The sequence below is a fragment of the Medicago truncatula genome, chromosome 1, assembly GCF_003473485.1.
Source record: "Medicago truncatula cultivar Jemalong A17 chromosome 1, MtrunA17r5.0-ANR, whole genome shotgun sequence".
Taxonomy (NCBI): domain Eukaryota; kingdom Viridiplantae; phylum Streptophyta; class Magnoliopsida; order Fabales; family Fabaceae; genus Medicago; species Medicago truncatula.
Window position 1 is genome coordinate 41943994 of NC_053042.1, and position 13815 is coordinate 41957808.

At 35.9% G+C, this 13815-nt stretch overlaps 1 protein-coding gene across 4 annotated transcripts; it reads left to right on the top strand.

Moving 5' to 3' along the window:
* The first annotated feature begins 1960 nt into the window (after positions 1-1960).
* Positions 1961-13571, top strand: LOC11412420 (paladin). Of its 4 annotated transcripts, none has more exons than XM_003591239.4 (17): positions 1963-2298; positions 2404-2538; positions 3235-3306; positions 3537-3707; positions 3798-3896; positions 4247-4373; positions 5492-5625; positions 5706-5765; positions 6016-6684; positions 7777-8100; positions 8237-8833; positions 8923-9096; positions 10158-10388; positions 10471-10754; positions 11088-11372; positions 11906-12028; positions 12894-13571. In XM_003591239.4, exons 1-17 carry the CDS (start codon positions 2149-2151, stop codon positions 13024-13026), a joined length of 3768 nt encoding a protein of 1255 aa, XP_003591287.2. In that variant the 5' UTR covers positions 1963-2148; the 3' UTR covers positions 13027-13571. The 4 variants fall into 4 exon arrangements, with proteins under 4 accessions (XP_039685649.1, XP_003591287.2, XP_039685652.1 ...); XM_039829718.1 differs by having other exon boundaries at positions 1965-2298; positions 4281-4373; XM_039829715.1 differs by lacking the exons at positions 11906-12028; positions 12894-13571 and having other exon boundaries at positions 1961-2298; positions 11096-11309.
* The last annotated feature ends 244 nt before the right edge of the window (positions 13572-13815 follow it).

A 13815-nucleotide genomic window follows, 5' to 3' on the forward strand; every position in this document is an offset into this window, starting at 1 on the left:
TATCCTGATGGAGATTAGATTACATATCTTTTTTTTTTTTTTGACATAATGGAGATTACATATCTTTAAATATGAAATTGGATAACAATTTGTCAATCGCAATCAACCATTAAGTGTTAATTTTTTTTTCGAGTAAATTTCAACCGTGCTTTTTTTTTTTAAGGAATTTCAACCGTGTTTATAAATAGATATTTTTTTTTAAGAATAAAAAATGAAATATATTAACAACGGCAGTATATCCCCTTTAATATAAGTTGTGCTCAAGAGGTCGTCCCAAAAAAATACAAGTTGTTACTGTTCAAAGTCTAAAACAAGTGTTAGTCAATACCCAAACAAAGTAACGGGTCTGACACCTTTGAATACCTAAAGCAAAAGTAATGTTATTGGCTTTAAGCCACCACAACGAATTAAACTTAACCTTTTCCAACAGATGTATCATGGAATTTTAAATGTTATTGAAAAGTCTGTTATTCTATTGCGTCCATAAAATCCACACTCGCAGTAACCAAAGAAGCTGCATAAAAGATCTTCGTGTCCTTGAAGATCCTAAAGCATATGTAAACTGCAAAAAATAGTCATGAACAGAATACGGATCAGCTCCATAAACTCCTAGTCAATGTCGAATATGCTGCCATAAAGCTCCAAGAGTATTGCAATGAAAGAACGCATGAGGAGTCGTTTCGTCGTTTCCACACCCTGTGACACAGTACTTGGCCGTATGAAGTATAATGCCACGCGTTAGCAGATTGTTTCTTGTTGGTAGCCTATCCCGCAGTAGTCGCCACCTAGGATAGAGACCTTCAAAGGTACCTGTTTATGCTAGAGAAGCTCTCCAATGCCATCATCACCTATCAGTTGCACCTGGTTTGTTAGAATATGATAAACCCCGCGCACAGTATACCCGCTCGCAGTGTCAGGTAGCCACTGCCACCTGTCAGAAACATCAGTCTGCACAACAAAATTATCAAGTAAACGGCGACACTCGCCTATCATCTCCTCCTCCCAATCCCACAAACGTCTCCGACAATCCCACACAACACCCCCTTCCTCCCAACCAAGAGAGAACATCTCAGCCACCGTGCTCAACTTATAAATTGATAAATCAAATAGGCGACCAAAACGCCTACACAAAGGAACATCTCCTACCCACCTATCTTGCCAAAATAGAGTATTAATCCCTGTCCCTACCTTACTCGCCACCCTATCTGCAACCAACTCCCACCTTCATTTCCTACATCGTCCCTAATCTTCGCTAACTCTCTCCACCAAGTAGAAACACTCCGACCCCCAACCTCCAACCGCCCAGCCTCCTCACCATACCTTGCCACCAAAACTCTATACCACAACCCTCCTCTATCCACCAACAACCGCCAACACCATTTTCTTAATAAAACAATATTAAATTCATTCAACTGTCTCACCCCAAACCCCCATCTTCCTTACGTAAACAAACAGTGCTCCAAGCGATCCATGAAATTTTCCTGTTATCCTCACTCCCTCCCTAATTTTGTTTTTTCAAAGTAGAGTTAATGGAAGAGATTATATCTGACGGAGCTTTGAAAAATATAAATAGATACTAATATTTTACATTTGATTTTTTTTAAAAAAAAGTAGTAATTGAAAATCTAAACACTCATTATCCATTCGACTAAAAAAACTTTCATTATCCAAATCGTATTCAAAATTTGCTTTTACTAAACAAAGAAAGAGAAGGGCATTCAAATTTGGTTTTGTGCCGAGTATCAGAAATGGAATAATAGAAGGAATATAGAATTATGCGGAGTATATTATTGTAATATATCTTTGTGTTTGAAGGGTCCAATAATAATAAAATTATTAATAAGAAAAGACTTCAAAAAATAACGTGAATTATATTATTCCGAAGGGTCCAATAAGAATGGAAATTTTCGACAACGAATAGGAATCAATAAAAAATAAAAATAAAAATCACATTTCACAAGAGGACAAAAAAATTGGAAGGTAATCTGAACAGAATCGTTCTAAGAACTGTAAAAGAAGAGGAAGAACGAATAAGCAAACTTGTAAGAGATAACAGAACTGAACAACAATAACAATAACAAACTATTTCAAGTTCTTCAACCGTGAAACTCATCGGAATCATAATCGGAATCAGAAACGGAATCGAAGATGTCGATTCCGAAAGAACCAGAAGAAGTAATGAAGCTACGAGGAGGATCCGTTCTCGGAAAGAAAACAATTCTTAAGAGCGACCATTTCCCTGGTTGCCAGAACAAACGATTGCGTCCGAATATTGAAGGAGCTCCCAATTATCGTCAGGTTCATCTTCATCACACAGATTTTATCACTTTCGCTTTTTTTTTTTTTTTTTTTTTTTTGTTAATGGATTTTGTTTTAACGATTATCGCATTTGTTGATTATTAGGCTGACAAGTTGCATGTTCACGGTGTTGCGATTCCAACAATTGATGGAATCAGAAATGTTCTTAAGCACATTGGTGCTGAAATTGAAGGCGAGAATAAAGTTCATGTTCTTTGGATTAGTCTTCGTGAAGAACCGGTATATTAATTGAATTTGAATTTGAAATTCTCTTATGCTTTATGTGCTTAATTTTTTGATAACATATTCATTTCCATGTCATTTTATGGTTTTCAGCTTTAATTCTTAGGTTTTAAATACTATATGTTATGTAAATAAATTGATATTGTTACTCTAATTAGCATATAAATATATAACGCTATGTAAATGAATTGAAATTCTCTATGTAATTAGCAATTAAATATGTGTGCTATGTAAATGAATTGAAATTTTCTGTGTAATTCAGTAATGTATTTGTAGCCAAGTGTCTTATTGAAATTATGTCGTTGGATTTGCCACAGAGAGAATATCAAAATTGATTTTAACTCTTGTTAAATGCGGAATTTGTCCTATTGACATACTCTCTTTCATGCGAATAAAAATTGACTTTGACTCCGAACTTTGGTTTGATTCGAAGTGATAACATGCTATTGCATCAGGTTGAAAAACTTGTTATAACTTCCGTATCAATTCTTATACTTCAAACTTAATAACTTGAATGCAAACTTAATTTCAACCAAATCAATTCTACAAAATCGAGCTCATTCAAAATCACTTTGGTAAAATGCTCTTCCAAAAATGCATGTGTGTTTTCATTCTAGCTCTGAATATGATGATTGATGCTCCAGTAAAATTCCTCACTGCATCTCTTCTTAATTTTCACTCTCTCGAAATCAGGTCGTGTACATTAATGGGCGCCCCTTTGTTTTGCGTGATGTGGAGAGACCATTCTCTAACCTTGAGTATACGGTATGTTATTGTTGAATTCTTGTCGCTTTAATTTGGTATATTCTTTCCTGTTTAAGCCCTGTGATTTTGTGGAGGTAAGTTTTGGTTCCAGGGTGGCTGTCAACCTAATATGACGCTTGAATCCTTGATCCTGTTGGATTAATGCATTTGGGTTGCATTGAGCTTGTTAATATTTCAACTGAAATTTGTTTGAGTTTTAAATTATTTTGCATTTTGTACTTAATAAATAGGGAATTAATAGGGAAAGAGTTGAACAAATGGAAGCTCGTTTGAAAGAAGATATTCTGAATGAAGCTGCAAGGTATGGAAATAAGATTCTTGTGACTGATGAACTGCCAGACGGTCAGATGGTGGACCAATGGGAATCAGTGTCATGTAATTCTGTGAAGACACCACTAGAGGTATGGGTGAAACTTGTCTGGAGTGGGTGTGTGAGGCTATTCAGCCAGTTTTCTGAACAAAATGCAGCAAAGTTGTTTTCTTGGCTGTAGGTGTACCAGGAATTGCAAGTGGAAGGATATCTGGTTGATTATGAACGTGTTCCAGTAACTGATGAAAAATCTCCAAAGGAACAGGATTTTGATATTTTGGTAAGTTTGTTAGTTTTAAATATCTCTTTGATTAAAAGCTTCTAAATGAAATATCTTTGCTAGATAAATGTGCTTGATCCTGATTTCATTCTATTTTTTATTCTTTACCATTTTTAGTGTTACTATCTTGATATATATTCTCTGGATCTTATCGGGTGGTTGAATGATTCATTATGCTAGTGTCACTCTTTATTTTCTTGTCAGTGATCTTCTGATGAACATTGCCGAAATGTTAAAATGTATTTTAGATTTTATTTGGTACATCACAGAAGTTATCATTCATAGAAAACTCATAAAGTTTCCTGAAACTATTGACTTTACATCTTAGATACCCTTCATGTTCATTTTAGGTTCATAAAATTTCACAAGCTGATGTAAATACAGAGATAATTTTTAATTGTCAAATGGGGCGTGGACGAACTACAACTGGAATGGTCATTGCGACTTTGATTTACCTGAATCGAATTGGAGCTTCCGGTGCGTATTTAATTTGAATTTTATCTATATAGACTTCCTTTATTCCATTTGTTCATTTTATATTATACATGTCCTTGTTCGTTCTTCAATTTGAACTCATGCAAAGGATTTATTGTTCTTGCTCTTCAATGTTTGATGTTAAGTTTATCAGTCCCTGTTTAATGATTTAAAAAAATAATAATTAAGATGCGCTTTACTACACCAATGCGATAGATATGACCTAGCATTCCAGTATTTGGTTGAAATAAATGTCTATAGCTTTTTCAGTTTGTGTAGCAATTTTAATTTTATTTGTGAAGGAGACATTGGCCAGTCTGTCTCTCCTTTCTGTATTTGGCATGTCTACCTGGGTTGTGATTTTATTAGTAGTTTAGTAGAAAGGTCAGCTGATTGTTTCTCTAGCTTCTTGTAGAAATGTACAATTATGGAAATACAGCCTTTTAGGTCTTCTCTAAAGGGTGTATTTCTTTTTCATATTACCTCTAGGTTATAGGGTCTATGTCTAGCTAATGATCACAATCTTCTAGCGTATGTATGAACAAGTCTAACATATAACCAGAGTGCACCTACCTATTATGAAAGTCAGAAAAAACCCAACATACCCATTGGAATGATAAGTTAGGACTACTTGTTTACAATTCTTAGTTCTTACCCATGCATACACAATACATAAGTTCCAAAAAAGTGGGATTACTAGGTTGAATAACCACTGTTTAATTAGTATGATCCTTGAGCTTATGCTGAATGATACTGAACTTTAATAATTTCAATATATTTATTTTCACTCCATTATCCAGTTTAGACCATGGGGTTACCAGTTGAATATTGATTAACAGAATGTTTGAATTTATCTTCTAGACAACTCTGCTTCTTGAGTTAGATATTGTTGTGCTGAAAAGCTTGCTTCTCTTTGGTTTAGCCGTTCAGGCTTCACTTGATGGGATTTAATTCCTATTTTCATTAGTGAAATTTTAGTCATTGCAAACTTGATCCTTATAGTTTTAGACTTTTTTAAGCTTTCTTGTTGTCCTTTGACATGGGTTTGGTCTTTGTCACCCCATGTTTCTGGTTTTTCTTCAATATATTGCTGATTTAGTGATTTATAAAAAAAATTATAGGGATTCCCAGAAGCAACTCAGTTGGTACAGTTTCTCAATGTCTGACTAATGTCCCAGACCATATGCCTAACTCCGAGGAGGCAATTCGAAGGGGAGAATATACAGTCATAAGAAGCTTGATTCGTGTGCTAGAGGTATTAGTATAAACTTTGATATTTCTTTTATATGGCACAAAATATGTTTTATTTGTCCTAATTAGTTTACTTGCTTCCAGGGTGGTGTTGACGGGAAAAGACAAGTTGACAAAGTCATTGACAAGTGTGCATCAATGCAGGTATCTGTTTAAATCCCCCCAAGGAAGCACTTTTAAAGAGGGGCAGCCTCGGTACCCCGAGTGAGGATTAGTCTCACACCTTAAGGGTGTTGGGATACCTCGCAAGAACAAAAAAAAGAAGAAAGAAAACTCCTTGGTTGTTTAGACTTCCTTTTTGATGTTGCAAATTTCTTTTCCTTGTACGTGGAAGTTTGATTTTTATATAGCAACTGAAGATGCACCATTTAATCCTTGTTTTCTTTTGTTCCAGAACTTACGCGAAGCAATTGCCACTTATCGTAATAGTATTTTGCGGCAACCAGATGAGATGAAAAGGGAGGCATCACTTTCTTTTTTTGTGGAGTACTTGGAGAGATACTACTTTTTGATATGTTTTACTGTATACATACATTCAGAAATGGCTGCACTCCAAGCTAGGTCTGCTGCGAGTCATACTAGTTTTGCTGACTGGATGAGAGCTAGGCCAGAGCTCTACAGCATTATTCGCAGGTTGCTGAGGAGAGACCCTATGGGTGCACTTGGATATTCCGGTTTGAAACCATCTCTAAAGAAGATAGCTGAATCTACTGATGACCGCCCTTCTGAGATGGGCGTGGTTGCTGCCTTGAGAAATGGTGAGGTTCTTGGCAGTCAAACTGTTTTGAAAAGTGATCATTGCCCGGGATGTCAAAATCCAAGATTGCCTGAAAGAGTGGAGGGGGCACCTAATTTCAGAGAAGTTCCTGGCTTTCCAGTTTACGGAGTCGCAAATCCTACCATTGATGGTATTCGGTCTGTCCTTCGTAGGATTGGTAGCTCCAAAGGTGGACGCCCAGTACTTTGGCATAATATGAGAGAAGAACCTGTTATTTACATCAACGGGAAACCATTTGTTCTCCGTGAAGTTGAAAGACCGTACAAAAACATGCGGGAATACACGGTAAAAATTACTGTATCTCTTGAATAAACTTTTTAAGTTAAGAAAGGGATATTGCTAAGTAGGTATTGAATTCAGAACAGTTTTTTTCATCTGGTTTGCAATCCACTGGTTCATATATCACCAACTATGAAGCATGTACACTCCTCAAATTAGGCGTGTCCCGGTGTCGGTCACACATCGATGTCCGACACCGACACATATGATTACACTGACTTATGTGATTTACTCAAATTATTAGCAGTGTCGTCGTGTCCGTGTCGTGTCCATGTCCCTACCCGTGCTTCATATATCTCCAATCATCCTTCACAGGTTTTCTTGTAGTATGTCATTAGGGTGTCACTACTGTTCTAGTTGTAATGTTAGAATAAAAGGTATCATTGTCTAAAAGAAGGTAATAGTTTAATTGGGAAATAGTGTATATAGATAAGTAGCGTAATTTAATGGGTATCGTTGGTCTTGAAAAGAATGGCATTGGCATGAAGATTGTGTGTGTTTAGTCTTTACTGTGCTGTTGTTTAGATTTTGGTGAGTTATTAGTCTCACGCTGAATGAGATATGGCTTGAATATGTGTTTATAAGTAGTGAGTATTTCTCACCTTACAAACCGGTTTTGTAAGGGTGATTTAGGACAAACCCAAATTCTAAGATGGTTTCAGAGTCTATCCAAGATTTGTTATGCCACCGCTCTCGGGCCACATTTCAAATGTTCAGTTCTGGGCGTGAGGAGTGTGTTTTTAGAGTCTCACGTTGAATGATATATGCTCTGAATTTGTGTTTATAAGTGGTGGGTAGTACTCACCTTACAAGTCGGTTTAGTAAGTAGGAGTTACACCCATCTCAAATTCTAAGATGGTCTTTCTACCAAAGACGTGATTGTGTCGTTACAATACTATCTTCTAAGTCTCTTTGCCTTGTAGTGAGTACAGGACCATATCACTCTGTGATAATATTTTATGTTAGATAAAACTTCAAAACCTATAATCCATGGTTTGGATGTATGGTTTTTCCTTAATTTTCGTACCCATTTGATGCCTTTCTGAATTTTATGACAGCTTGAAATTTTTATTCCAATTGTGTGAATTTGGCTTGTAGGGAATTGGCCGTGAAAGGGTGGAGAAAATGGAAGCCCGGTTAAAAGAAGATATCCTAAGGGAAGCTGAGCAGTATGACAATGCCATAATGGTTATTCATGAAACAGACGATGGGCAGATATATGATGCTTGGGAGCAAGTAACCTCTGATGTAATTCAAACCCCACTTGAAGTTTTTAAAAGTCTGGAGGCTGATGGATTTCCCATAAAGTATGCACGTGTGCCTATCACTGATGGAAAAGCTCCTAAAAGTTCTGATTTTGACACAATGGCTTTTAATATTGCTTCTGCTACAAAAAACACTGCTTTTGTTTTTAATTGTCAGGTAGTTTCTTAATCCTTCATCTCTTCTGTTTTATTCTTTACGGATATATTTCTATATTTGTGTATTGGCTTTTCTCTTCTTTCGTCTCTTATTTTCCTTTTCATCTCTTTCTGCTAACGCCTCATTCATATTTCAGATGGGTAGAGGCAGAACAACCACAGGTACTGTCATTGCTTGCCTTGTGAAACTTCGAATTGATTCTGGGAGGCCTATTAAAATACTGGGAGATAATGTAACCCAGGAAGAAGTGGACGGCGGTTCCTCAAGTGGAGATGAAGTTGGGGGTTATGTCACTGCCCCCAATAACTTGCAAATAAAGACAGATGAGAAACAAAAGCATGTTTTTGGTATAAATGACATCCTCTTGTTATGGAAGATAACCGCATTTTTTGATAATGGGGTGGAGTGCCGGGAGGCCTTAGATGGTATTATTGATAGATGTTCTGCTCTTCAAAACATTCGCCAAGCTGTTCTAGAATATAGAAAAGTATTCAATCAACAACATGTTGAGCCAAGGGTAAGGAGGGTGGCATTAAATCGTGGAGCTGAGTACTTGGAACGGTATTTCCGTCTTATTGCTTTTGCAGCATATCTTGGAAGTGAAGCGTTTGATGGGTTTTGTGGAGAAGGAGAATCCAAAGTGTCATTTAAGAATTGGTTGCATCAAAGACCAGAGGTGCAAGCTATGAAATGGAGCATAAGATTGAGACCGGGGAGATTTTTCACTGTCCCTGTAAATCTTTTTTCTACTTAGTTATTTTCCCCCCACTCCAAGGCTTGAAATAATATTAAGCTTACACCAATTGCCAACTTCAATTGTAGGAAAAGTTGAGAGCACCACAAGAGTCTCAACATGGAGATGCAGTGATGGAGGCATTTGTTAAGGCCCGGAGTGGTTCAGTTCTCGGAAAAGGTTCTATACTAAAAATGTATTTCTTTCCTGGTCAGAGAACTTCCAGCCACATACAAATACATGGCGCACCACATGTTTTCAAGGTACAGTTGCACATGAATGATGAAACTGCTACATTAAATAACTAGTCAAATTTTTTGATCCAATGGTAACCTACATGTTCATTCATTTGTGGTAACTTTACAGTGATGCAACAAAAAATTCGGTTTAGTATGTGCAATAGATAAGGGATATCTGTCCAAAAGCTGGTTTCATTTTTTTTAAACTCTAAAATTTGCCTTATTAACCAGTCGAATCTAGCCTGTTTATCAGTCTTTAGCGGTAGTGGATCGGGAACAGCAAAGAATTAGTCAAAATTGGATTGAAGCAATTATATGTTTAATTTTATCATTGTAAATGTAAATTCATATTCATAAATTTGTATCTCTCATAACTATTTATTTCCTCTTTCAATCGAAAAGTTGCAACATTGTTATATACTTATATTCTATGAAGCACGAATACTCCTCGGATTAGGCGTGTCCTGGTGTTGAACATGTGTCGTGTCCGACACCGACACTTGTAATTACATTGAATTATGTGATTTTTTCAAATTATTAGCTGTGTCGACGTGTCAGTGTTCGTGTCCGGTGTCCGTGTCCGTATCCGTGCTTCATAGCTTATATTGTTTGTATGTTTGTTCATTCACTTTCTTACTATTATACATAAACCTCAGTCATGTTGATTCTCTTGCCCACCTGGTCTGTGATTCCCTATAATTTCTCTCTTATATACACCCTTACCGATTGGAGGTTTCCTTACATTTTTATTTTAGTTTTTCAATATTGTACTATGGCTAATTGTGTTTAAAGAAATTAACTATTAACATTTGAAAATCAGTGAGGAAGCCAAATGTTAAATGTAATCAGGATATGCTAACAACAGGTAGCCTTGAGGTTTTGATGTGGTAGGGCTTTTCAAAAAAACATAATATAAAATTGTTATTCCAATTTTTCTATGATTTGTTCTTTGTGTGTGTGCTTGGATGTGCATGCTTCATATTTTTCTTATTCGCAATACGTGAAGAATATAATATATGAAATATATATATTCTGGTATGATGATTTTGGGAAATTATATTATGTCTGAATGTTTTTTTTCCAAGGTTGATGAATACTCCGTGTATTCCATGGCAACTCCAACCATCTCTGGGGCCAAGGAGATGCTAAAATATCTGGGTGCTAATCCTAAAGCAAAAGCCTCAGCTGCTCCAAAAGTAATTTTGACTGATCTGAGAGAGGAAGCAGTTGTCTACATCAAGGGTACTCCCTTTGTCCTGAGGGAGTTAAACAAACCCTATGATACGCTCAAGCATGTGGGAATCACTGGTCCTGTGGTGTGTCATCTTGTACTATTATGTATCTACCAAACATGTCACAAAATACATTGTTATACAACTAATGGCAACTGCAATGCAGGTGGAACACATGGAAGCAAGGTTGAAAGAAGATATAATAGCTGAAATTAGACAGTCTGGTGGGCTGATGCCTCTTCACCGTGAAGAATATAACCCTTCAACAAACCAATCTAATGTTGTCGGATACTGGGAAAACATTTTGGCAGAAGATGTGAAAACAACTGTAGAAGTTTATTCTGCTCTAAAGGATGAGGGATATGATATTGTCTATCGGAGGATACCGTTAACGAGGGAGAGAGATGCTTTGGCCTCTGATGTTGATGCAATACAGTGCTGTAAAGATGAGTAAGTATTCCTATGGTATTGATTTTATTTCTATGCTGACTGTGTATCTATAGATACATTAATCAATGTATGGTTGTGAATAATTTAGCGATCTTGCTTTCCCTCCAAAGGTGAACTCGTTGCCATTCTTGTAATGGTTTGGATTATCCATAAACAGAAATTTATGGTTCTACCTGGTGGGTTAGGGACATTAGATGCAATAGTAACATTGTTCTTGACACATTCAATGGGCATCTGTTTACGTTCTGTTTAGAAACAGTATATTCATTATTTAATCTTTCGAAACAATTCTTTAAATATAATAATATACTTCTAAATCCTTGCTGTTTGTAGCTCTGCGGAGAATTATCTTTTTGTATCACACACTGGTTTTGGTGGAGTTGCATATGCAATGGCCATTATCTGTATTAGACTCGGTGCAGAAGCAAACTTTGCATCCAAAGTCCCGCAGCCGTTGCTTAGTCCTCAGCAATATGTAGTGACTGAAGAGAACTTTCCCTCTCGAGCTTCTAATGAAGCAGCACTCAAGATGGGTGACTATCGTGACATATTGAGCCTTACAAGAGTCCTCATACATGGTCCCCAAAGCAAAGCAGATGTTGACATTGTTATTGACAGGTTATAATCCAAAGTTTGATCATAAAACTTTTCTAATTATGTGATATTAACTTAAATAAACATGTTTATTATCGAATTTATACAGTGTTATATTCTTTCTGTTAAGAGTCCCACATCGGATGGGAGATGGCCTGACAATGTGTTTATAATTGGGGCAATCCTCACCTCACAAGCCAGTTTTGTGGGGTTGTGTTAGGCCCAACCACAATTTGAAGACTTTCGGATGTAGAAATACATTGTTGGAATTAATAGTATTCTTAATGCCCAAAAAATGCAGTTGTTGCCATTGTTATTGACAGGTTATCAACCAAAGTTCGATTATAAAGCTTCGCTAACTAAATAACATTTAACTTTGACAAACATGATCATTATCAAAGTGGATGTCAGTGGCCTACTTCTTTACCTTTTGTAATTATTCTTTGGTTGTTATGAAATTAGTAAATTGTGCATCAGTTTACCGAGGAAAATTTGATATGGCAACATAGCATAATTTTATTTTTATTAGAGGTACTGAAATTTTCTTTGTTCAACAGATGTGCAGGTGCAGGGCATCTACGAGATGATATTCTTTATTATTGTAAAGAATTTGAGAAGTTTACTGATGGTGATGATGAGGAACGTGCGCATCTTATGGACATGGGTGTCAAGGCTTTGAGGTATTCTTCGCATTCTACTGAACCACTCTTGTTTTCCAGTTGTATTTTTACTTTTCTTATTCAGCCCTTAATTGTCACGTGGAGAATGGGTGTTTGCTATTTATAAATGGGGTGGGGATTAATCAAAGGTAGTGTTTTTTTAAGTCTATCAGTAGTGCTGTTAGAATTTATACAACTATTACATTATTTTAAACAGAATTCTAGATAAATTCCACAAGAATATATCATGAAATGACTAATATAATAGCTTCTTGAAGAAGTATAAATATGCTAATTTTACCACATTTAAACAATGTTGGATTCATGAATATCTTTGAACATTTAAATAGGAATAGTCTAGCTAATAATTACCTTGTAGGAATTAGTTAAGGAATTGAAAATGTTTTTTTTGAGAAGTACAGCTTTTAATCTTTTGATTTCAATAAAACATTTTAGGGTCAGGTTAACTTGTGCCCTTAGGGCACAAGTTAAGGAACTTAAAAAATAGAATTAAGTAATAAATTTTATATTGAAAAGATAACTTTTGAAACTTTTAAGACATTGAATGCACAATTTCCAAGAAAAAACTTCAACATTTAGTTTCTTAACTTATGCCCCCGAAGGGCACAAGTTAGCATTTCCCAACATTATATTGTTGATTCCTTATTCGGTGCCTTATGATACTTGTTAGCATAATCTGAAGTTTTTGAGCTTGATAAGCTTGTTATAGTTTCCATCCAATCCAATGATAAATTTTGTAAGATGTTAATCTTTTAAAACTTTCAGCCCTTTGTATATAGTTATATCTAGGGTGAATGTTGGTTTTTATATTTATTTCATGTTAATGTCAGCAATTGCAACCATTTATGTATCACCTTGTTTGCAGGCGGTATTTTTTTCTCATCACATTCAGGTCTTACCTTTACTGCACCTCCCCATCCAATATGGAATTTGCTGCATGGATGGATGCAAGGCCCGAACTTGGTCATCTATGTAACAATCTTAGAATTGATAAGTAATGTAGTAGTGTTGATAGTTATGTCAATGTATAGTTGACAGTTGCTGTTGCAATTTGTAACATATATCCCCTCCTTCCCCATGCTCACTCAATATTGTAAAATGCGGCAGCATCTTGCTAGTTAGCGGACTGCTCACTCATAGGCAAAAGCCATGATATACTTCAGTCACCTTGCATTCTACCCTGTATGTATTGAGAAGCTCGCTCTGACATCGGCACATACAGTACATAAGAGTTGGAGGAGCAACATTTGCTTGCTTCCAGCATAGTGGTTGCTGGACTCATTTGGCATTAGACAACGTAACACTATTAAGGGACGTTTAATATCCCTTATTGTTCTCCTATTCCATTGAGATTTTATGATAGGATCTTTAGGTGTAGGCATTATATGAATAATAACATCGTTCTGTCTTTGATTACTAGCCTTCAATCCATCAATCTGTAGAACGATGGATCTATTTCATGTCATGTGATGATTCTACCCAAGAACTTGGATATGATCGTACAAGAGGAAATTATGATCAATTTTAATAGTATGAAACCCTTTCCCCTATTTCCCCCTGCTAAAGTGATATAAATGATTCTAGATTAGAGATGAAATGGATATCGAACTTCTGAGAAAGTAGACGACTCACAGAAGCTATTTATATAAGACCTCGTTTTCACTTTTTCTCTGCCCTTTGATATAAGACACTTCATAAAATTGGCTTGTTAAAAAAAAAAAAAAAAAGACACTTCATAAAATTTCACACATATCAATGATTTCTTATAAATGTTCTTTTATTTAATT

Coding starts and splice junctions, on each gene's coding strand:
- LOC11412420 (XM_003591239.4), top strand. CDS start 2,149: ATGTCGATTCCGAAAGAACCAGAAGAAGTAATGAAGCTACGAGGAGGA. Junction 5,766..6,015: donor ACAAGTGTGCATCAATGCAG/GTATCTGTTTAA, acceptor CTTTTGTTCCAG/AACTTACGCGAAGCAATTGC. Junction 6,685..7,776: donor AAAACATGCGGGAATACACG/GTAAAAATTACT, acceptor TTTGGCTTGTAG/GGAATTGGCCGTGAAAGGGT.